The sequence below is a fragment of the Theropithecus gelada genome, chromosome 16 (assembly GCF_003255815.1).
Source record: "Theropithecus gelada isolate Dixy chromosome 16, Tgel_1.0, whole genome shotgun sequence".
Taxonomy (NCBI): domain Eukaryota; kingdom Metazoa; phylum Chordata; class Mammalia; order Primates; family Cercopithecidae; genus Theropithecus; species Theropithecus gelada.
Genome location: NC_037684.1, coordinates 39,184,361 through 39,209,814, shown reverse-complemented (window position 1 = coordinate 39,209,814; position 25,454 = coordinate 39,184,361). Strand labels below are relative to the sequence as shown.

Below are 25,454 nucleotides of genomic sequence, written 5' to 3'. Positions count from 1 at the left end.
CTTTTATTTTAAGTTTTGCTTTAAAATAGGAAGCTATATGTTTATCAACAAATTAATTTCTTCTTAAACTCCTCTATTTGTAGCACTGCTGCTCACCAAAATCTCTCGTGATTAATCTGCTGTCTAGACCACTCTATTTCCTATGCGGTGGTGATATTCAAGGCAGGGGATAGAAATGGCCTGATCTTTCTTTTTTTTTTTTTTTTTTTTTTTTTTTTGAGATGGAGTCTCACTCTGTCACCCAGGCTGGAGTGCAGTGGTGCGATCTCAGCTCACTGCAGCCGAAATGGCCTGGTCTTCTTGCTTATTTTCCTTGATCTCGGCAACACCTAACACCTACTTTCCCTCCCACCCTTGGGAACCCCAAAGCCTTGCTCCCCACTCTCCTAACTTTCATCTCATCTCTAGGGCCATTTCTGGTCATTCCCTGCTTCTGCTTCCTTCTCCTGCATCCTAAATGTGGAAGTCCCTTATAGATGAGCCTTGGCTCCTGGGACATTCCTGTTCTCCCCTTTCCCCTTCAGAGAGCTCTTCCATTCCCAGGGCTGCAGCTTCTTCTTCTGGCCTGTGATTCTTGGGTCTCTAGTCCTGCTTTTCTCCTGAGCTCCACTCGCATATTTCCTCATGAATGTCTCCTCTGCTTCTCAAACTAAGTACATGCAAACCCCCAAACATACCTTGTGTCCTACCCACACCCAGACCAACTCCCTGGACTGTACCCATTGCCTTGTCTCTGAAGGGACATCACCCTTCTTCTAGGCACATGGCTGAAGCATATATTCTCATATAACTCATCTCTTGTTTCTATTCTACGAAGACAGGTAATTAATCAGCTTCTATTTTATGACCTTCCAATAGCCGTCACCTGAGATCAGATTAGGAGTTCCTCACTTTCCTAGATCACTCCAGCAGCTCCCAGCTGCCCCCCTGAATCCCAGAATCTCCTGTCCTGAGATTTCATCACAATACTTCCAGATCAATCCTCTTCCCTTCTCCACCTCCCAGTAATAAATGGGCACAGTACAGGGTTAGATGTCAGGTTTCAATCGTGGTTCCAGCAGTTAACGCACTGTGAACCTATTTCCTTCTCGATGAAGTGAGTAGATAATGTCTGTCTTCCAAATTGTGTGTAAGAATTAACTAGAATCATCACAGCATGTAAAAGATTATGCATCAATTGCTTAATACATTATCTGGCACATATAAGGTGTTCATAATGTGGGGTTTTCTTTGCTTTTTCTATTTTTTACTACATTCCGTCTCAATTTGTTGATATAACCTTTACTACCTTCCATAATTTCAAGGTGCCACCTACCTATTCAGCAACAACTTTGTTCAGCCGTTTACTCATTAAAGCAATATTTACTAAGCATTTGCTATGTTCCGAGTGCTCCAACCTTACTTCTGTGTACAAATTGTAAATATCAGGGAGACTCCAAAACCCCCATGAGCCTCCCTGAGTATCAGCCTTATTCTGTAGGTCTTCTTGGGTCTTTTATTAGCAAAGTCAGTTATAAACCTCAAGAGTCTTTCTCCACCTACCCTTTGGTTGGGGTTTTGGTCCTTTGTTGATGAAAACTACCTTTTTTAGGAAGTCTAGCCCCAACCAAAAAGGCCTAGTCACCCTCTTTCTGAGAGGAAAGTCAGACATGATAAACAGAAGTGAAAAACACCCTATCCCTCCCCCAGGTTTTCCCCAAACGCTTTCAGGGATGTACCTTGCAACACAGAGAAGGTGCTTCCTTCCAACTTGTTTAAACTTGGTCCTCCAAATATTCACGTTCTTCAACACGTACCTGTCCAGACTTTCTACATTCAGCCTTTCTCATCCCATGCCTATAGAATTGCTGAACTGTTCAAACTGCTTTAGGACCTGTACCAGCTCTTCTTTGAAAGAGTGGAGTATTCATAGTATATATCAACCTAAGGAAAGAAAACATATTAGGAATGTTATTAGTAAGAAGAAAAACATTAGAAATGAGACCAAAATTATATATTCTAGCAAGAAAGGAGCTGGCATTTGGTTTTAGAAGAAAAGAGGTGTGAGTCATTGACTATCTCAACCATATAAAAAGTCTGATAGTGAGTAAACCAGAGAAGCACAAAGGAGGAAGGAACATGATGAAACCAACTCCCCTCCTTCGGGGTGAATCTCTAAGATCCCCTTTGATCTCAGCAGCCCTGTAGGCCCTGGTGTTTGCCTCTGACTTTCTCAGCTTTGAAGCCAGCCTACTTATTAATAGCCACTGTGCTGATTAAGAACTGCAATACTGAGATGACAGAATCTTCTCTTTGTCTTTAGGGAAAGCATGTGTGATGAGCTTACTCTAGACATTCTGAAGACCTTGTCATTTTGAGACAAAGACTGACTTAACACCAAAGGTTGTAAGCTCTGTCTGATTCATTCATTCATCAGCAAATATTTATTGTGTTGAGTTGCTACCATGTGCCAGACACCATGCTAAATGCTGAGGCCGTAGCAGTCAGCAAAACGAACACAGTCCCTACCTAGTGGAGCTCAGTCTAGTTGCAGGGGTCAACCAACTTTCTATAAAGGGCCAGATAACAAATGTTTCAGGGCTTGTGAGCCATAAGGTCTCTGTCAAGACTACTCAATACTGCCATTGTCATGAGAAAGCAATCACAGACAATAAGTAAACAAATGAGCATGGCTGTGTTACAGGAAATCTTTATTTACAAAAACAAGCAGTGTGCCAGATTTGGTCTGCAGGCTGAAGTCTGTTGACCCCTGGTCTAACAGATGCGACACACATAAATGTAAGTGAATATTTTGCATATTCTGTGTTGTGTCAATTCAGACCATTTGGGTTGCAAGGGACAGAAAATCTAACCCAAGCTGAAAAATCCAAGGACAGGGCTAACTTTAGGTACGGATGGATAAAGGGCTCAGTTTATTTTTCTCCACTTCTCAGTTCTTCCCCTGGATTGCCAAAACCCTCAGTTCACTTCTTACTCCGTGGTAGCAAGACGGTTGTCACAATTCCAGAATGACATCCACGGGGAAAGTCTGGTGGATGAGAGAGTCTGCATCCTTTGACTATCAGTGACTCTGATTACCTGGACTTGAATCATGTTCCCAGGCCCTAAATAGTTATGGCTCCAGATAATATGATGTGATGATTGCCTTAGGGTCCTGTCACATACTCTACCCTTGACCCTTGGGTGGGACAGAGAATGGGAGAGGGGTAGATTCCAGTTACCAGAAAACTGGTGAATAATGCTGGAGTAAATGCTGGAATGAATGCTGCTGAATAAAATCTCCGCTACATGTGTCTTGTGAAATTCTAAATGAGTACCTCCCAAGGCCACATTTATTAATAGGAGCTCTGTAATGTGGTTTCAGCTTTGCCATCTCCATCAGGAAGTAAAGGGTACTGCTGATATGCAAAATACTGTCCAAAATTTTAATACTCACATGTTTATTTTATATCACAACCTCAATTTTTTTGCCTGTTACCAGCATTTTATTCAGTTTAGTCTATGCTAGAATATAAATACATAACAATATGTCCTTTCTTGTCATGGGTAGTCTTTTACATAACTAAAATTTGTGGCTAGCAGTTTATATAACAAAAGAAAGCTAAATCTGCCAATTATCAGAAAAGAAGCAAGGTTATAGGAAAATAATACATTTTATATGAATTATAAAGGACAGTTACAATGAAAATCCATTACTCTCCTCTCAACCCAATTTTACAAAATGAAGTCAATATGTATTATTCTGTGAATTGCTAGGGGTACATAAACACTGTGGCCCATTCAAAAGACAGCAGTCAAAGACAAAATGTTATCTTCATGTCATGTACAGTTCTTAGTTCTTTACTGGAGCTGAGCTTCCTTTCATAGTCGTCTTTAGGTGGTGGTAATTTGGCAAGATTTTCATCAAGAAATCCAGCTGTAGTGTCTGGGGCTGCGGTCGCTCAGCCTGCACCCGACGAAGGCAGTCTGCACCATAGATCACCATATTCTCAGGGATGACTTCAAAAGTATTTAGGTTACAGCAAGCCCCAGTGAGGCAGCCACTTGTCAATATTCCATTTCTGCCTACGTATGCTTTTAATTCAGTGACATTATTATCTCCCATTTTCATGGCTTGGGAATGACAACCAACTTCAAGCACATTATTGGTGCCAATGATCATAGGTTTTGGTTCTGGATCTCCAGTGTCAGGAGTGATATTATCCAAGGGAGCATTTATGATAAGGGCCTGTTCTTCCATTAGGTTCCCTTTGCCAATCACTATTGGCCTGGCTTCCGCAATAATTCGTGCTTTAGGATGGATCACTGTCTGAGCTCCTCTTCTGAGTCTTTGCTGCCATGGTACGGCCCCAGTGACAACCTCAATCTTATTCAGAATTTGAGTCTTTGATTCATGAACAAATTCAGACAGTTTATTAGTAAGTTTCTGGTCTTCGACTGTCTTACCCATTTTCTGTCTTTTCTCTGTGTGTGAATCCTTAGAGGTAGACTTACCAGACCCCTGTTTTCTTTTTGGTGTCAGAGAATCTTTTGAACTACCTGAAGCTGGATTTAGAGCATCTAAACCTAATTAAAGTGCTAGGTTTGAACCGTTCACTCATGCTAAAGCCAACTTTCTCTCCATGGGATCAGAAAATGGTCCTGAAAATATAACCCTTTCCAGAAACTAGTTCATGCCACCCTTCAAACAATAGAGGTCGGCAACTGCTTCCTGCATCGCCACCCCCTTGCCTTGGAGTCCCAGGCCCGTTAAGCAGCAGGCTTCACTCCCTTGCGGTGGAACGGTTCCTATGAACAGGGAACGGAGGACTCCTATTGCGCTGCGTGCTTACTTTGAGAAGACGCCAGTTAGAATAAAGAACCTGAAGAGGAAATGGTATTGAAGAAAGGGGGGAAATGAATATTTTTAAGATCGTTAAGAAAATTGCAGTTATTTTTACATTTTCACTTTATATTTCAGAATCAAAGCACACGAGCTCTGCAGCAGAGCACCTTTCTTAAAATGGATTTTTCTTGGCAGTTGCTGTGGCAACACATGGTACCTTAACCCCAATAAAAATGGAATTTCTTAGAAGGCGGTGCATTTTCTCACCTGTACTACAGCATTTTTTTGGCATCATCTTTTACTAGTATTTCTTTCATTCCTATTCTTTTTTTTTTTTCCTTTTTGATGGAGTCTCGCTCTGTTGCCAGGCTGGAGTGCTGTGGCACAATCTCGGCTCACCGCAACCTCTACCTCCTGGGTTCAAGTGATTCTCCTGCCTCAGCCTCCCAAGTAGCTGGGACTACAGGTGCGCACCACCACGCCTGGCTAATTTTTGTATTTTTCGTAGAGATGGGGTTTCACCATGTTGGCCAGGCTGGTCTCGATCTCCTGACCTCATGATCCACCCACCTCAGCCTCCCAAAGTGCTGGGATTACAGGCATGAGCCACCACGCCCAGCCCTCATTCTTATTCTTGAAACCAAAATATACTCATTCCCCTAAAAAGCCTATGCAAAAACACTGGCTGCATAGAGGCCCATCCTTCAGAAACATCCTCCACATTCCTGTTTATGTTACATCTGATCCCTCCCAGCAAGCCTCCTTCCTGTGCCCAGTTCCTGCCCACCTCCTCTGGCCCTTCGCCACCCTTCAGAAGCCCTGTGTCTTTTTGCCGCACTCTTCTTACACCAGGTGGCCAATTGCAGTGCCTGCCCTTGTCCACCCTCCCTCAGACTACATGCCATGCTCCGAAGTCACCTCTTGTTCTCCCTCCCCTCCTCCTGCCGGCTTCAGTCTCCCCACCAGTCAGACTCACTTTGCTTAACACATTCTGCTAAGCCAGGCATTCAGAGAACAGGTTCTGAATAAACTAATCCACAATGAGTAGAAGTATGTGTTATTTTCCCTTAATCCTCCTATGTGTTGGTGAAAATCCAGTTGGAAAGAGTTTTGAGCTGAGATCCTTCCCTTAAATTAAGTCATTTACAGTGAAGCAATGGTTCCCCACCTGTGGGCCAGAGTTACTGACAAGGATCTGAGAAAATCCGTATGCACACTGCTATACAATGACTGTTTGTGTCCCCTCCCAAATTCATGTGTTGAATCCCTAATCTCCAGTGTGATGGTATTTGGAGGTGGCCTTTGGGAGGTAATTAGATCTAGATGAGGTCATGAAGGTAGGTGCCCCATAATGAGATGAATGCCTTTATAAAAAGAGAAAGAGAGACCAGAGTGCGTCAAGGAAAGGCCATATGAGGAGGTCCACATACACATTGCTATAAACTGGAAGCAGGAGGAGAGCCCTTGCCAAGAACCTGGCCATGTTGGCACGCTGATCTTGGACTTTCAGCCTCCAGAACTGTGAGAAATACATGCTTATTGATTAAGCCGCTCAATCTATGGTATTTGTTATAGCAGCCCAAACTAAGGCACTCACCAGCCATTGTTGGTAGCCTGGATAAACAGGCACTACTGTTTTTCAAATGTATATGGATTGTTTTAAATTATAAAATCTAAATTCATTTAAAATTGATTCTGAATTCATAGGAGCTTTTGGTAAGGTACTTTCTCAATCCACAGATACTAAAAAATACAAAAACATTTCAATGGAGGCCTCAATTAATCATTAATTTAAGCAAATAATTTGCTATAAGGATTTCTAATGTTGCAAATAATTGGAAATAGTAAAGTCTAATGATAGAGAATTGGCTAAATGGAATATGTATAAATATAATTCATACTATATACATAATATAATGAAATATATATAATAAAAATCTCTAAGTCATATAATGATAACTAATGTTTACTGAACATTTATTATGTGCAACTCTTATACAAATTTTACAGGTATTAAATCATCTAATCTTCACAGTGGCCTTGAAAAATTATTTTCCTGATAAGGAAACTGAGGCACAGAGAAGTTACTCTTTCTGGGAGCACACAGATTTAAGGGCACAACTCAGACCCAGCTCCAGACACACCAGTTCCAGCGTCTGGGCTCTTAACCCCTACACTTTATTAAATCAAAAGGTTACAAAACAGTCTGTCCTTTCCTACTGGACGGCTCTATTAGGGGATATTACCAGACACCCCTCAGTTCCAGACACTCTACAATGATTGATAAAATATAAAAAGAGATCGCATTGTGGTTTTGATTTGCATTTTCCTGATCATTAGTGATGTTGAGCATTTTTGGCCATTTGTATACCACCTTACACTCTCAAGAATGGCCATAATCGACTGGGCGCGGTGGCCCACACCTGTAATCCCAGCACTTTGGGAGGCCAAGACAGGCGGATCACCTGAGGTCAGAAGTTCAACACCAGCCTGGCAAACATGGTGAAACCCTGTCTCTACTAAAAATATAAAAATGAGTTGGGTGTAGTGGTGGTGCACGCCTTAATCCCAGCTACTCGGGAGGCTGAGGCAGGAGAATCACTTGAACCTGGGAGGCAGAGTTTGTAGTGAGCCAGATCATGCCACCGCACTTCTGCCTGGGCAACAGAATGAGACTTCACTATCTCAAAAAAAAAAAAAAGAAAGAAAGAAAAAGAAAAAGAGGGAGGGAAGGAGGGAGGGAGGGAAGGGAAGGGAAGAAGGAAAGAAGGAAGGAAAGACTGTAATAAAAAAATAATAGATGTTGCTGTGGATGCAGTGAAAAGGGATTATGTCTGCACTGCTGCTGGGAATGTTAACTAGTACAGCCACGATGGAAAACAGTGTGGACATTTCTTAAGGAGCTAAAAGTAGAACTATCACTTGATCCAGCAATCCCACTACTGGGTATCTACCCAGTGGAAAAGAGGTGATTATATGGAAAAGGTACTTGCACATGCATGTTTATGGCAGCACAGTTTGCAATTGCAAAAATGTGGAACCAACCCAAATGCCAATTAATCAATGAGTGGATAAAGAAACTGTGGTCTACATACAATAGAATACTACTCAGCCATAAAAAGGAATGAATTAATGACATTCACAGCAACCTGAATGGAGTTGGAGACTATTATTCTAAGTGAAGTAACTCGGGAATGGAAAACCAAACATCATATGTTCTCACTCATAAGTGGGAGCTAAGCTATGAGGATGCAAAGGCATGAGAATGACACAATGGACTTTGGGGGCTCAGGGAGAAAGGGTGGGAAGGGGGTGAGGGATAAAAGACTACCAATTGGGTTCAGTGTACACTGCTCGGGCCATGGGTGCACCAAATTCTCACAAACCATCACTGAACTTACTCATGTAACCAAATACCACCTGTTCCCCAAAAACCTCATGGAAATAAAAAATATATACATAAAATATATATATTTATAGAGAGAGAGAAAGAGAATTAGAAAGATGTATTTTTTTTTAATCTTGGCTCACTGCAACCTCTGCCTCCTGGGTTCAAGCAATTCTCCTGCCTCAGCCTCAGCCTCCCTTGAGTAGCTGGGACTACAGTCGCTTGCCACCAGGCCCAGCTAATTTTTTTTTTTTTTTTTTTTTTGGTATTTGCAGTAGAGAAGAGGTTTCACTGTGTTGGCCAGGCTGGTCTTGAACTCTTGCCCACCTTGGCCTCCCAAAGTGCTGGGATTACAGGCATGAGCCACCGCGCCCAGCCGGTATTTGGTATTAAAAGCAAGACGAACATTTCTGTGATGTAGAAACAGAACAGAACCTGAGTGGTGAGTGAGGCCACAGCCTCCAGGTACTGAGCCCAGCAGCAGGCAGAGGCAGCTGGAAGGAAACCTGTTAGGGATGACAGGGGCTAAAAATGCTAGAAGTGCTCCTTGCCAGGAAAGTGCCAGGAGCCTGGGTTGCAGCTTGAAAGTAAGGGCTGGTGTGGGGCCCGTTCTTGGTAATGAAGCTGGTGCCTGCCACATTCAAGGCTATGACTTGTCTAAAGGGGAGTCAGTTGGCCCCAGCACAGCCTCATCATGAAGGCCTGGCCAAACTCCCTCTCCCTGGGTGCCTAGATCTGCACCCTCCCTGACATCACTACAGAGCAGGGACCCCCAATATCCAGAGGTCCAGATGGACACAGTGGCAAAACCCCACACAACAAGAAAGAAGAATCAGAGAAAAACAAGAACCATCCTAATTCACAGGGCATTGGTGAATGAATTGAAAGAAAGCAAACACGTCTAGTATTCCAGAGGCCAGGTGACTCTGGAGTTGCAGGTTAGGAGGTGAATAGGGCCAGACAGTACAGGGCCTTGATGGCCATATACAGGATATTAATTTTGATCTTAAAGGTTGAGCAAATTCTGCTTGAAAAGCAAAACCAACATACCAATATTGCAGTCATCCAGGTGCAAGATGGATGTATTGAATGTATTCTGGACTGGGATGGTTCCAGTGGCAAAATGGAAAGATTCAGGAGATAACATCAATAGAATTCTTTACGTAGTTTCCTTTGTTCTCTGCTAAACTGACCCCAGAAATGCTTGTTGGGCTTTGTAAAGTAATATTAGGCACACTTTTTTTTTTTTTTTTTTTTTTTGAGACAGGATCTCGTTCAGTTGCCCAGGCTGGGTACAGTAGCACAAACATAGCTCACTGCAGCCTGGATCTCCTGGGCTCAAGCGACCCTCCCGCCTCAGGCTCTCAAGTAGCTGGGACCACAGATGCATGCCACCACGCCCAGCAGATTTTTTTTTTTTTTTCCAGTAGAAATGAGGTCTCATTATGTTGCCCAGGCTGGTCTTGAACTCCTGAGTTCAAGCAATACTCCTGCCTCAGCCTCCCAAAGTGCTGGGATTAGAGGCATGAGCCACCACACCTGGCCTCAGACACACTTATTTTCCTGAACTGCTTCACCCTTACCTCAAAATGTGACAATAAATGACTATGCAGAGACATACAAACAACTACTGTAGCATAAGCCAGTGGCAATGCAATAGGAGGTTCCTCTTTTCTCAGCTCCTCAAAAGACAATTCTGTGTTGGGTACATTGGAGCTTGCAATAAAATAACTCGCATTTGAGGCCTGTGCCTAAGCTGATTGCACAGAGCTGTACATTTCAATCTTAGTTTTTGTTTCATTGTAAACAAGATGACATATTTGACATGATTTTGACATATGGACATGACTGGTTGATACAGTGTTTGTTTGTTTGTTTTGAGACAGACTCTCACTCTGTTGCCCAGGCTGGAGTGCAGTGGGGCAATGTTGGCTCACTGCAACCTCCACCTCCTGGCTTCAAGCGATTCTTCTGCCTCCGCCTCCTGAGTAGCTGGGATTACAGGCGCCTGCCACCATGCCTGGATAATTTTTGTATTCTTAGTGAAGACAGGGTTTCACTGTGTTGGCTAGGCTGGTCTTGAACTACTGACCTCAGGTGATCCACCAGCCTTGGCCTCCCAGAGTGCTGGGATTACAGGCATGAGCCAACACGCCCAGTCAGTACAGTGTTTTTTTGAATAAAAACATCATAAAATATGTTTTAGTTCTCCCTTCGCTGTTTTTAATGAAATTACAGATTTTCGAGGCTCCCTTTTTCCAATATCACTTTGAATTTTTATCTCTAGGGACCCCTTGGCTCAAGTCAACTGCACATTCCATAGACTTTGTAGTCTCTTATTTATGCAAATGAGCATTTGTCTGATTACCCATGATTTCAGTTTTACTTGATTGGAACGTGAAACTCTAGTTAGGAGTGGTCTTGGTCTTCACAGTTTACTTTAAAAGTTAGGGGAATCATAGTGTCAGTGCCACGCCTTGGAGGGAAGAGCAGGCAGATTGTTGCCACGGAGCAGGGCACAGCCTGTTAGTCACATAGGCACTGTGTTATAAAGACCCCATTTCCACTCAGCTTACAGGAGTCTTATTACTAATTATAGAAATGTCATTATCACAATGTCCTGAGTGAGTTTCCTAATTTTATTTTGCTAAGGGAAAGAAGATGAAGGAAGGTAGAGAGAGAAGTAACCGTGGTGGAGAGAGGGAAGCCCCTCTCTTTGGTGCGATATGGTTGAGGGACATGGAAGAGCACGTAATTATCCACAGTGCTTTTTGAGGATGGTGGGAATGGAGAGAGGATGGAAATGAGCTACAACACAACAGCCTTTGAATACCCTAGTGTTTAATAGACATCACACTGGTATAATAAGATACTTTATGCTAATGAATCTAATATTCAAATATAATAATAAAATACATGTATGTGTAAAAATTTTGATCTTGAATCAAAGCAATTGTGTGTCCATCAAAACCTTTGCTTAACTCCACTCAACCTCGTCTTGCTTCGTGGTCTGTTGTAAGGCCAGATTGTTTGGGCAGTTCCAAATTCATGAATAGTCCATAAGTAAAAGTTCTCATTACCTCATTGTTTCCCCTTAAACGCAGCCTGGGTCAGAGGTGGGGATAGAAAAGTAGTAGCAAAAGCCAGGCATGGTGGCTTATGCCTATCATCTTAGCACTTTGGGAGGCCGAGGCATGAGGATCACTTGAACCCAGGAGTTTGAGACCAGCCTAGGCAACATAGTGAGAAACTGTCCATACGGGGGAAAAAAAAAATTAGCTGGGCATGGTGGCACACACCTATAGTCCCAGCTACTCGGGAGGCTGAGGCAGGAGGATTGCTTGAGCCTCGGAGGTTGAGGCTGCAGTGAGCCGTGATTGTGCCATGGCACTCCAGCCTAGGTGATAGAGCAAGACCCTGTCTCTTAAAAAATAAAATAAAATAAAAATAAAATAATAAAATTTTTTAAAAGCCCAGGCAGAGTGGCTCATGCCTATAATCTCAGCACTTTGGGAAGCCAAGGAGGGTGGATCACCTGAGGTCGAGAGTTTGAGACCAGCCTGACCAACATGGAGAGAGCTCATCTCTACTAAAAATACAGAATTAGCCAGGAATGGTGGTGCATGCCTGTAATCCCAGCTACTCGGGAGGCTGAGGCAGGAGAATCACTTGAACCTGGGAGGCAGAGGTTGCGATGAGCCGAGATCGCGCCATTGCACTCCAGCCTGGGCAATAAGAGCGAAACTCAATCTCAAGAAAAAAGGTCACAAGAATCAAGAGTGTTATATAGGAATATAAACTATTTCTTTTTCTTTTGTCATTTTGCCATATGACAAATTTACATGTGTCCTTCACTGGTTGGATTTTGAATATGTGCTTCTTTGGGGAATTTGTGGAACTTTCAGGTCAGACATGTATGTTGCATTTGTAGAGGTTTTCTCCAGTTGGTCATATATAAATCCATAGTAAGCTAAAATTTTAAAATCAATAGGAAGGTGTGGGGAGTCCTCTGGAACCAGTTATTGTTTTCATGGTTGTCACTTTTTTAAAAAGATTGATGACTAGATGGATGTCTGGAAGCACTGCAGTTCAACGCCCCATCCCCTGGCCCTGGCCACTGTTGTGCTGGTGAAAGCACTAGAACGTGGTAGCAAAGACTCCGCTAATGCACTTGTCTCTGGCATTCTCTTCCCCCTGGGGTGGAAAAATCAGCTCAGCATTTAGAAGGATTATTTGAGAAACTGTAGAGCAAAGTGGACAATAATATGTGCTTGAGAGTCAGACTACCTGAGTTCAAATCATGTTTTACCACTCTGTGCTTCCCTCATTGGGTCGTCAGAGGATTAAGTCCATATAAAACATGGAGAGTCAACACAGAAAGTCCTCAGTAAATGTTTGCTGGTGGTAACTTTATTAACCTCATAAACAGAATGAAAACAGATTGGTTAAAGTTTTTCATGACTTTATTAAAGTAACAGGATTCAGCTTTATATAATGATTTTTAAATTCAGCATTTGAGCTTAAGGATTCAGGGTAGTAATATTTTCCCAGTTGACGGTCTCACTCATACATGAGGTAATTTCATATTTTCCAGAGGCTTATTTTAAATTCATTCAGATTCACTAAAATCACAAAAACAAAGAATAAAGGAGTAGACAGGAAGTATAAATGCACGAATCTTCAATAAATGTTGGAAAATGTAACTTCCGAATTTGAAAAGTGATGGAAGGAATAATGGTGATCAAAGAGCAACCTTGGACACACCCAATCTTCTACTCTCGATGGCCTAGCCTCCTACTAGAGAGAAACCATCATATGTGAATAGTGGGCAGGGCGGGAGGAAGGAGAGTCAGGAGAAACCAGCCACGAGCATGAACCAAAGGGCTTAAGTACTTGGCTGTGACCTCCAAAGTGGTTGAAAACTGAGGGACATAGGCCCCCAGAGCAAATGAAATCATAGATTTGGTCAAAGAGTAATGAAGACAACAAAACCAAATCATAGCTGTGGCCTGACCCCAGCTACCCCCACCACACCTCAACTCTCAGCAAATAGCTGGTTCCATTCACAAATGAGGTGTAATTTTTCTTTTGGAAAAAGGAACTAGCATATGATCTTTGCTGGATTAAAAGAGAGGGGAAGAAAGAATGTAAGCAAATAATGTTCTGTATATCAAATGGAAAATTACAGGAGGAAAGTTCAGACTAATTATAGTTCTTTATAACAGCTCTTCACAGTGTCAAAGCATTCACAAAACACATTTAGACATCTCTCTCAAGGAAGATGGTGGAGGGCGATAGAGAAGTAGGAAAAAGAAGAGACATATTTAAAGATTATATAAGTCAACAGACAGATGAAAAGTGATCTCTCAGAGCTTAGGAAAAATGGTAGACAAAAGCAAAAGATTGAAACCATAGTAGAAGAACCAAAATAGAAAAATCATAACTAAAACCATCCAAGGAAATATAGTAATTAGGCTAGAGGCTATTATATAAAATGAAATGAAAATATAAAATAGATATAAAATGATAAGAAGAGTTTGGTGCAGTGATGCATGCATGTAATTCCAACTACTCAGGAGGCTGAGGCAGGAAGATCGGTTGAGTCCAGGAGTTGGAGACCAGCCTGGGCAACATAGCAAGACCCTGTCTCAAAATAAAATGATATGAAAATAAAAGTAATAATAGAGAAAATGTATAATTATGGGAGATTGTCAAAGAAGAGCCAACATTCGCAAAGTTTTTGTCTCTGAAGAAGAGAACTAACAGGAAAAAATATATATATGTATATAATAAAATACAAATAATCCTTCTAACAAAGGAACTTTTGTTTAAATAATGGAATGTAAAGGTAGAAAGGGCACACACAATGTCTCAGGAAAATTAATATAAAATAATTAGTATCAAAGCATTTCCCAGTGAAGTTAGTAAATGAAGGAAAAAGAAAACCATAGCATCCAAGCAGAAAAAGAAAGTTATATTCAACATGAAAAAAATCAGATTGGCCTCAAACTTTACCATGGCAATATGTAATACCAGAAAACACTGGAGAAATGTTCTGAGGGGCTCAAGTAATTCTCCCACCTCAGCCTCCCAAGTAGTTGGGACTACAGGTGCACACCACCATGCCTAGCTAACTTGATCTTTGTGTTCACAAAGTTATGAGAGAAAGAAAGTGGGATTGAAGCAGTTTTATACCCAGCAAAGTTGTCTTTTAAATGTAAAGGCAATGGATAGGCTTTGTTCTTTTTTTTTTACTGTGAATATACTTTATAATTTGTGTTTACAGTTGAAATTCTGGAAATTCAAAATCAACATCTTTGCCCATGAGCTTCTTATAAACACCAGAAAAAGTTTTGACCTTGTGTTCCGTATTGTTCTGCTGTGCTTTGTCCAAATGAACCTTTACGAGCTGGCTGCCATCCAGTTTCATGTGAGAAGACCAAATCCTCAAGGACTGCATTGTAAATGCAACCGAGCTAAGCCATCTCCAGCTTCAGAAGACCCTGGAAAATGCCAGAGTTGAACTTGCCTGGCTTCTCATCATTGGACTTCACCATCTTGGCACTCAAATGGAACATGGCCTTCTTGCTGAGTGCCAGCTTAGGAAAACAGACATTCTAAACAGTTAAGGATGTAAGAAATAGTGCATGCCCCAGTTCCCCCAGCTATAGCCATTTTCTGGTCCCTAGCGCAACCATAGCTGAAGAACAACTGCAAGTTGAATTGTTCATGAAGGCTGGCAGTGATGGGGTCAAGATTGGGAACTGCCCCTTCTCCTAGAGACTGTTCATGGTGCTGTGGTTCAAGGGAGTCACCTTCAGTGTCACCATCATTGACACCAAGAGGCAGACCGAGATAGTGCAAAAGCTGTACCCAGAAGGGCAGCTCCCATTCCTGCTGTATGGCATGGAAGAGCACAAGGACACCAACAAGACTGAGGAATTTCTGTAGGCAGTGCTGTGCCCTCCCAGGTACCCCAAGCTGTCAGCTCTGAACCCTGAGTCCAACACAGCTGACCTGGACGTATTTGCCAGATTTTCTGCTTACATCAAAAATTCAAACCCAGCACTAAATGACAGTCTGGAGAAGGGACTCCTGAAAGCCCTGAAGGTTTTAGACAATTACTTGACATCCCCCCACCCAGAAGAAGTGGATGAAACCAGTGCTGAAGATGAAGGCATTTCTCAGAGGAAGTTTCTGGATAGCAATGAGCTCACCTTGGCGGACTGCAACCTGTTGTCAAAGCTCCACATAGTACAAGTGGTGTGTAAGAAGTGCTGGGGGGCCGGGTGTCATAGCTCATGCCTGTAATTCCAGCACTTTGGGAGGCCAAGGTGGGCAGATCACTTGAGGTTAGGAGTTCAAGACCAGCCTGGCCTACAAGTTGAAACCTCGTCTCTACTAAAAAAAATAATAATAATAATACAAAAAAAAATTAACCAGGTGTGGTGGTATGTGCTTGTAATCCCAGCTACTCAGGAGACTGAGGCAAAAGAATTGCTGGAACCTGGGAGGCAGAGGTTACAGTGAGCCAAGATCACGCCACTGCACTCCAGCCCGGGCAACAGAGTGAGATACCATCTCAAAAGAAAAAAAAAAAAAAGTACCGGGGATTCACCATCCCTGAGGCCTTCCGTGGCATGCATCAGTACTTGAGCAATGCCTATGCTCAGGAAAAATCTGCCTCCACCTGTCCAGATGATGAGATCAAGCTCGCCTATGAGTAAGGATCCAAGGCCCTGAAATAAGACCCTCTTGGGACTCCTTCAGCCCCCTCCATTTTCTCCACAAAGGCCCTGGTGGTTTCCACATTACTACCCAATGGACACACTCCAGAATGGCCAGTAGGCAGGGAACCCTGGAGCATTTGTCCCGGGATGGTGTGGGGAAGAGGGGATGAGGGAAAGAAATAGGGAGCCTGGGTGAGATTTTTACTGTGGGGTGGGATGGGTAGGACGACGTATTTCAGTAATAAAACACAGAATAAAATTTGTTTAAAAAGGGAATAGGGCGTGCATGAGTTGTTTTTAAAAGAGTTGAAACTCAAACTTCCAGAGCCAGTGTTGAGTGATAGAAAAAAAACAATAATCTATATATAACCCACGAACCCTCAATAAATGTTACCCTGAGGTCTGGTTTATAAAGCATGTGTTTTGCTTTGCATTTTTCCTTCGTTTGAGTCAGCTAACTGACTCAAGTGAGTAGCTGGAACTGGCTCACTTGGAAGTAAGTTGAAGAAGAGAAGATGAGAAAAATCAATAGATAGGAGAATCAACAGATATTTCATCAGCAAAGACTTTGCATCTGTGAGAGAGATCATATTTTATTATTTCTTTTTTTCCTTTAAGTATAAGTCACAGGATTATAGCATATCCCAAAAAAGGCACTTTGCCAAAAATTGAAAATTTGTATTCTAGAACAGTGGCCACAGGATTTTAGTAGGTAATGAAATGAATTGTTAAGCACATTTCTTCCTTAATTCAGTTTAGTGTAAGAAAAGTTGGGTCTTAAAGACTGTTCATTTTAAATTATCTTCAGCAAATTGATAGGCTTATCCAACTCAACTCAGTTGTGCACAATTTTCATAGTATATTGCCTATTTCCAGGTGTGTATGATTAATTACTTGGTATGATACACTGCAGCTCAGCTTTAATGTTTGGTTAAGTCACGCACAGCACATGCAACAGATTTTAAAAATAATTAATTCTATCATATCTCATAGTAGGAGGAAGAGAAATGCAGAAACACAGCTGGAAAAAGGCACCAATATCTACACATGCATATTCATGCCTCATCCATGCACATCATCCTGCTCAGGCATATTCTTCCAAAGGCTTTTCTTCTACCCTCTCACTCACTGCTTTAGCCTTGAGAGAGATGAATGGGATGAGCCACCAACCTGTTTTTCTTACTAGCCCAGTGAGCATCAGTTAGTTAAACACAGGCCCGATAGTATTCAGGAGGCAGAAGGGAACCAGGAACCTTCCTATGCCCAGTGCACTCTACCTGTCTACTTGTGTCAAAGGGGGTTGGAGACACAGCTATGCAGATTCTCCTTCATTCATGTCTTCATGATTATATGAATCACACTTAGTGCCCCAACTACCTGTCAGTTTGGGGGAGTAGGGATTTTTTTGGGGTTTTTGGGGACAAAGTCTCACTCTGTCGCCCAGACTGGAGTGTAATGGCTCGATCTTGGCTCACTGCAGGTTTTACCTCCTGGGCTCAAAGGATCCTCCCACCTCAGCCTCCCAGGTAGCCGAGACTACAGGTGTGCACCACCATGCCCAGCTAATTTTTATATATTTTTTAGAGATGCCCAGGCTGGTCTCAAACTCCTGGGCTCAAGTGATCTGCCCATTTCAGCCTCCCAAAGTGCTGGGACTACAGGTGTGAGCCACCACACCCTCAAGGAGTATTTTAATCAAAGCAGAGACATGCTATGAGTTGTCCTCAGATCACAGCTTGGTATGGCTGGAGTTCACATCCTGATCAAGGAGAGGCTGCAGGGCTAGCATAGTGGGGACCCTCATGAGTGAAGAGGAGAAAACAATTATTTTACTTATCATATGCTGAAAATTGTGTTCACAAGGATTTTAAAGAAAGTATTGTTACAGGGACTGTCTCTCTCAGAGTCACAGGGTCAGGCTGGGTAGCCTTTTCAGTTTTTAACTCTTCTTCTTATTTCATCTTTATTGTCTGGTTTCTGACCGCATGTAACAAACCTTTCATTGTGATGAACAGATACTATTCTGGGACTTCTTAAATTCAAAACAATCGTTTATGTGGTAAAAAGATAACGCTTAATTTTTTTCCAATTTAGATAACTTACATACGACAAGAATATGAAACAAAATTGAAAGGGTTGATGCCAGCATCCCTAAGACAAGAACTTGAAGACACCATTTCCTCCCTAAAATCACAGGTAATTACTAGAATCAAGGCATTTTCCAAGGATTAGGTGATATGCATACTCTGAAAAGAAACTTGCAAATAAATCTGATTCCAAATTGATGCCAGAAATCAATGTGATGTCATTGTATAACCTGCTACTCAGGATAAATTGTTTTTGTTTTTTTAAAAATTTTTTTCTTGTTTAATAACTCATTGTCTCAATAAGAATTTCTTTGAAGCACCCTTAAAATTGAGAAGTTCAGTCAGTTGTAACATCAATTCATTTACAGTCTACCTTTCAATATAGCCTCATTCTTTTATTCTTGGTTTCAGGTCCAAAATGCCATCACTTAGCATATGGCTGATTCCTCACTGTGTAGAAGTGCAAAGAAATTGAAAGCACAGTTATGTTAGAAGCACTTTTATTCTGGTGTATTTTACATGGTCGTTAGAGATAACAAGATACATTCTATGTTCAAGGCAAAATAATGACAAGGTATTCAAACAATTAGGTTACATAGTTCTTGTTGAAATGTATGGTTCTTGGCTGGGCGTGGTGGCTCATGCCTATAATCCTAGCACTTTGGGAGGCTGAGGCAGGCAGACCTTTTCAGGTCAGGAGTTTGAGACCAGCCTAGCCAACATGGCAAAATCCCGTCTCTACTAAAAATACAAAAATTAGCTGGGCATGGTGGCCCGTGCCTATATTCCCAGCTACTTGGGAGGCTGAGGCAGGAGAATCACTTGAACCCAGGAGGCAGAGGTTGCAGTGAGCTGAGATCACACCACTGCACTCCAGCCTGGGCAACAGAACAAGACTGTCTCAAAAAAGAAAAGAAATATGGTTGGGTGCGGTGGCTCACACCTGTAATCCCAGCACTTTGGGAGGCCAAGGCCGGTGGATCACCTGAGATCAGGAGTTTGAGACCAGCCTGGCCAACAGGGTGAAACCCCATCTCTCCTAAAAATACAAAAATTAGCTAGGCATGGTAGTGCATGCCTGTAATCCCAGCTACTCAGGAAGCTGAGGCAGGAGAATCACTTGAACCTGGGAGGCAGAGGTTGCAGTAAGCTGAGATCGCACTACTGCACTCCAGCCTGGGTGACAGAGCAAGACTCCATCTAAAAAAAAAAAAAGGAAAAGAAAAAAAAGAAATGCATGGTTCTTGATGCGGTTCATGATGTGAGAAAACTTCTAACATGTTTTTGCTACATACTTCTATATTGTTTGACTGTTTTACATATTGTTGGTATCATGAGAAAGAGTTTACATATTCACATTTCCAATACACTTTGAATTTTATTTTTATTTTTTTCATTTTTTTGAGATGGAATTTCACTGTCACCCAGGCTGGAGTTCAGTGGCGCCATCTTGGCTCACTGCAGCCTCTGCCTCCTGAGTTTAAGCAATTCTCCAGCCTCATCCTCTCAAGTAGCTGGGATTACAGGCTCATGCCACCACGCCCAGCTAATTTTTGTATTTGTAGTGGAGATGGGATTTCGCTATCTTGGTCAGGCTGGTCTCGAACTCCTGACCTCTAGCGATTCGCCCACCTCAGCCTCCCAGAGTGTTGGGATTACAAGCGTGAGCCACCGTGCCCAGCCCACTTTGAAGTTTCAGACATATTTTTTCCTTGAGAAATTCCATAAAGGAAAGAAAGTATTTCTTTACTCCCTGTATCAAGTACTGTGCCTGGCACATAACAGGTGCTTAATAAATATATTTATGAATAAAATAAATGATATGGTTTGATGATATCCACGTTATCTATTTATAATATGTAAGATAACATGTGGAACACATTTTAGCTGCTCCTTTTATATTCCCCTAGTAAAAAGTCTCTAATCTGATAATGAAATGTTCATAATCTCAATCCATATGCTACTGTTTCCGATTGCTTCTATGGGCTATGAAATTTGCTCACGCCTGCATATAAAAATAAGTACTGGAGGAGAATGGGAACATACAAAGGATTAAGTAATCTTTATTTACATGAAAAGCTCCACTCCAGGTGTGGTTTACCCATTAAGTTTGTAGGTGAGCTACAGATAGTGTCAGCTAGGTAGGACCTGATGCCTTCAGAGGGGTTTTTTTTAGGAAGAGGAAAAAAAAAGAAATCTGATACCTACCTGCAGGGCTTCTGTTATCATTCATATCATTTCACTGTAATAAAAGCCACTTCAGCCTCCTAAAACTGCAGGCTGACCCAGAAAGAGAGTGCTGCCAGCTGCGATAGGGCCTCAGAGTTGGCAGCTGCACGGAGGAGTCACAGGCCATCCAGTGAGCAAATTTAGTTTGAAAGCACAGGTGCCTGTGTTTTTTGAGAATTGTTGGAATTCCGATTACAGAGTATGGTTGGGGGAGGGAAGTTGAATCAGTGTAATCCCTGCATCTGTCAAAATTATCAATTGTCCTATGGGTCACTTGAGCAATTGGATAAAATGAAGACGAGGGTGCCATACAAATCAGCAAAACCAGGAGGACCACTTTGAGATGCACCCATTTAGAAAGACTGTGTTTTCTTCTCTTTCAAGCACATTTTCTGTTCTGCCAGCTGTATTCTCTTGCATAACTATGTTTCGGGATCAACCGTTGCCATGGTTTCAGTTCAGACCAAAGACACAAGAATAAACAATTCTGAAACGATCAAATACCACTGACTCTTGATTACATTAAGCCATGGTATAAGTTAGCCCCAAACCATTTATATTGGGTTGTGTGAGGTACTTTTGAATCCACGCCTGATACAGGCATCTTTAATAGTATAGAAATGTATGCTTCACAATAATCAAATGCTTTGTAAGGTCTGATTGAAGAGAATATGCTAAAGAACGCAGTTTCCTCCAGCCCCCTAAGAATGGTGGTCTGGCGATTGTACCTGCTATGAGCTCTGCACTAGGTGGTTTCTCTAGTTGTTTCATGTCATCCTCATAACCCTGGGAAGCAGCTGTCATTAACCCTATTTCACAGATTAGGCATCAAGAGCTTAAGTAATTTTCCTAGAGCCACAAATGGCAAGCCAGGAATTGAACCCAAGTTGGCCTAACTCCAGACAAAGCTCAGGCTCTTTCCACTATGAAGTTCTGTCTCTCCAACCTCAGGGAATCCCTAGGATGGACTAAGGTTTCCAGAAAGCAGTAATTTTCTTTACACTTACTCACTCCTCCGTTCATTCAACAGCTAGTGAAACCACCTACATGCCCAGCCCTGTAAAAGAAACTGGGGTAGAGAGACAGAAAAGTCATTCTTGCCCAAGAGAAGCTCTCAGGTTTAGGGAAGACATATGAAAACAAATACCCACAAAGCAGTGTGAGAAGTACCAGTAATAGAGGGGAGGAACACAGAGGAGGGGACCACTGGTTTTGCCTGGGGCTAGGAGGCGAGGAGCAGTTGGGGAGGAGTTGAACAATTCCACAGGAGAGATGACATTTAAACCAAATGGTGGAGAATGAATAGGAGACAGAAAGACAAGTGTTCCAAAGAGAGAAAATGGCCTGGGCCAAAGAGCAACAGAGTGAGAAAGACATGGTGTAGAAACAGCAGTGGTGGACAGGGCGTGAGGACAGGTAAAGCCACTGTGATGGGGGCAGGCCAGATCAAAACGGCACTGCAATGAGGAATTTGAACTTTATTCTGTCATATCTGATGGATTTTCAATAAGGATGGGATGTGACCAAATGTAAAAAACACAACATTGACATTCAACAAATCCTCTGAGTTTTATCTAGGGAATTGTCTGAATTTAAATAAAATCTTACCATACTATTTGCACAATATTGACATGTAAGCCACGTCCACCTCTTCTCACACAAGATGTCTTTTCTAGGTTAATTTTCTGCAAAAGAGAGCCTCCATCCTTCAAGAAGAACTGACTACATACCAAGGCAGAAGGTACAGCCCATAAGCATGTGTTTCCTGATTAGTTAGTGTTGTGGCACCTGTGAGCCTCCTCGTTTGGCCTTTATCTTTATTAAAATGCTTGGACATAATACAAGTTTTGAAAAAGACTTGTTTTTAGTAAGCAGCAAGTCTTTAAGAAGTCACCCCCCTTCTCATCCTAGTGCTTAGTCTGTACTATCAGAACAAGATGAGAGAATCTGCTGTGCACGGTGGCTCACTCCTGTAATCCCAGCACTTTGGGAGGCCAAGGCAGGAGGATCACCTGAGGTCAGGAGTTCAAGACCAGCCTGGTCAACATGGTGAAACCCTGTCTCTACTAAAAATACAAAAATTAGCTGGGTGTGGTGGCACACACCTATAATCCCAGCTACTCAGGAGGCTGAGGCAGGATAATTGCTTGAACCTGGGAGGCAGAGGTTGCAGTGAGCTGAGATCATACCACGGCATTCCAGCCTGGGCAACAGAGCAAGACTCTGTCTCAAAAAAAGAAAGATGAGAGGATCTGCAGGGGCATGGCAAGTCCAGGCCTTACCTGGACAAGAGGATAAGACGTTGTCTTGAGGCCCAGTGATGGAGTGAAGGAGACACGATCTTCCTTTAAGATAGAGAGATGTTGCAATGCTTGCTAGGATAGCTCACATCTTCAAAGTCCTTTCCCCTAAGGGTTTGGCGTTGTTCTCCAGACCAGAATAGATCAACAGCTCAGTGATCAAGCACTCACAGTGACTTGAGTACCCTCAGTGCTCTTTTTGGGGATGCATGAGACCTTTTGTAGTCCAAGGTTCCCAGTGACATCACTAACACAGATTATGTTTACCTCCTGTAATTCCATCAAACACCCTTCCTGTTTGTGCAGTGAAAGACTGAACTACTTATTTGGCTTTGCATTAAAAGGAAAGATCTTGTGGATCACACATTTTTCAAAAGATTCTGTTTGCTTGATGTCGGTAAGATTTGATCCCTTATAGATAAGCATAAATGATGAAATTTTGATATTAAATATCCTTTTCAACCCCTATCAACTTCTCCAGAATTGGAGCTTATTTTTTGACTGACATACCTGTTACACCTAGAGAAAGTCGTGACTGTGATTTTTTGGTTTACAGGTAACTGCACAAGAGAATGCAATGGATACAATTTCCAGGCTGCGCTGTGGACTTCTTCCAGCAGGTTTGAAGATTTGGATATTGTAAACTGTGAGATCAGTGGCATTTTTAAAATCCTTAAATGTAATTAAGATCATAAAAACATGCATCATTCATACGCTAGTGGGGTGGTTTTATTTGTGTCTGCCTAAGTTATCTTTTTAACATTCCTTTATTTCTGATTTTCATGTTTGTGTGCATTTGAGTATGTGCTGAGAACTGCTTATATTGGGCAAAGAAATGATTTCTTCTGATACGCCTTGTTAATCCTTTTGCATAGAATTTTACCAGTTGCGTACGATCAAAATCACGTTTATAGTATCATATCAAAAATTCTGACCTGTTTACATTGTTTTCATGTTCATGTTCATATATTAAAATATTATTTTGTACTTATCAGTTTTATTTCTACTTTTTATTGAACTTCATTTGCTAAAATAAATGTGACATATATATGGTATTTTTTCCCAGCAAATGCTAGCAATCTCAAATTGTACTTCGGGAAAATATACCTTATATCATATCAACAATCAAATCCATAATTAGTGCATGAATTGGTGTTTAGGATAAAATTGCTGGATCATCTGATATCAGTCCAAGTATTTGTCTCATTGGTCTCCAATCACGTCCTGGAACCCTAGAGGCAGAATATGGTGTGACAATTTTAGATAGCTGCTGTGGTTTTATTGTTACTTTCTTGATCTGCCTTTTTATGGTGGTTGTTTTCATTATAATATCAATCGATGATCCTTAAGAAAGCCTAAAAAATGTGAGGTGAGGTTATGAGGACACGACACATTGGCAAGTAGCCACGGAATATGCTTTACTTGGTCCGGTTTGCATGTGGGCACCACATGGTGTTGCTTCCATGAGTGGATGGTGAAGTCTGGGTCCCTCTCCCCACCCAAATGCCCAGAGCTGTTCTGCGATGATTGGTCAACCCATTTGCCAAGGAAATTTTGAACTGCGGCGAATGAGTGAATGGATGCTCCAAATTCTTTCGACTGCATTGTGGTGTGCGCCATGGGCATTTTGAGCTCTCTAAAAATCTGGCCCGTGGGCGGGGCTGTAATACTCTGGTTTACTGTAAAAGACACAATGTTTATTTACACTTTTTCAAAATTCTTTTCTCTTTCCCACGCCCAAGTCTGTTGTTTGCAGCCCAAGGATTAATTACCCCTTTTTGTACTGTAACTGAGCCACGAAGATGATAAGGAAGTAACAGGTTTTGCAGCCACTTCCAAAGCCAGGGCGAGAATTGGCATAAACAGGACTGGGCTGTGGCCATCAGTAGGAGGCCTGGGATTCTTGCGCTAACTCATCTCTGTGGGGCTACTGGTAATGTTCAGATACCCTGACACCTCCTCCAGGAATATAAGTCTGTGACCTTTGGAAGATGAGGTTTTTCCTGCATATAAAATAAATTATAGTACTGGTTTCAAGAATATTTAGGAAAAAGCAAAATCATTGCAGATGCTACTAAAACAAATGAGGATTATTGGTACTCAGACTATGATTTAGTCTGAAGGGAAAGATTCCTGCAGGATTCCTGTTAAGTACTTATTTCTGTACAGACCATGGAAAACAAGTTGAAGCTCACCAGATTTCATTAGTAAGGTTATGAGCTGCTCGAGGTGAAAATACTTTGTGAATTGTGTTGAATGCTGGCTTTGGAACTCCCACTCAAGACTATTTGTTTTCCATGAGTAAATATCAGTAGGTGTTTTGGAAGATTGCCTGCCATTCTTTCTTTTCCTTATTTCAAGGGTTATGAAATTACAAACACTAGTGAACCTTTGACATTACCGAGATCCTGTTTCCCTTCTGAACCATGTCATGTATGTCTGGTAGTAAAGGGAATGAAACTTTAGGTCACTTTGATTGGATGTGATAGGAATGGATAGTTGACACTAATGTCTTTGTGAACATTCTCTGATAAAGGAAGAGAAGAAAAATTGCATTTGGCATGTTTGAAATTCCTTACTGAGTTGAGCGGTGAGTATAGAAATGGCTACTGGAAGAAAAAAACCAGTGCTCAGGAAATAAATTATAAACACCGTGCCTTATTATAAAATCATCTAAGATTCCATCCATTCTTTTATCTGCTGGAAGATCAATTGTTCATCACAAGTACCTAATTTCGTTACATCTCAAGTTATCATTATTGGCTGCTGTACCAGAGTCATCCACCTGTGCTTTTTCTATTCCAACAAGTAATTGTCAACAGGTAGTGGTTGGTAAAGGGTTTGGAACAAGCCAAGCAGAAGAAACAGTCTGCAACCCCGGGTTCTTGGTGTTTG

General features: G+C 41.9%; 1 protein-coding gene and 2 pseudogenes across 7 annotated transcripts in view; 2 read left to right on the top strand and 1 right to left on the bottom strand.

Annotated features, from left to right (window-relative positions):
- The window catches only part of CEP112 (centrosomal protein 112), a 542,833-nt gene extending 519,287 nt beyond the window's left edge, over window positions 1-23,546 (top strand). For 4 of the 7 annotated variants that reach the window (XM_025362280.1, XM_025362276.1, XM_025362279.1 and 1 more), the window contains 3 exons: window positions 18,038-18,139; window positions 21,936-22,000; window positions 23,116-23,546. In XM_025362280.1, the coding sequence (XP_025218065.1) occupies window positions 18,038-18,139; window positions 21,936-22,000; window positions 23,116-23,119 (171 nt within the window). In that variant the 3' untranslated portion in view covers window positions 23,120-23,546. Of the gene's footprint in view, window positions 1-18,037; window positions 18,140-21,935; window positions 22,490-23,115 lie in introns of those variants that run through there. The other 3 variants (XM_025362277.1, XM_025362278.1, XM_025362281.1) reach the window with 2 other exon arrangements.
- On the bottom strand, window positions 3,638-4,450 carry LOC112609209 (annotated as a pseudogene).
- LOC112609479 lies at window positions 14,916-15,961 on the top strand (annotated as a pseudogene).
- Window positions 23,547-25,454: the final 1,908 nt, after the last annotated feature.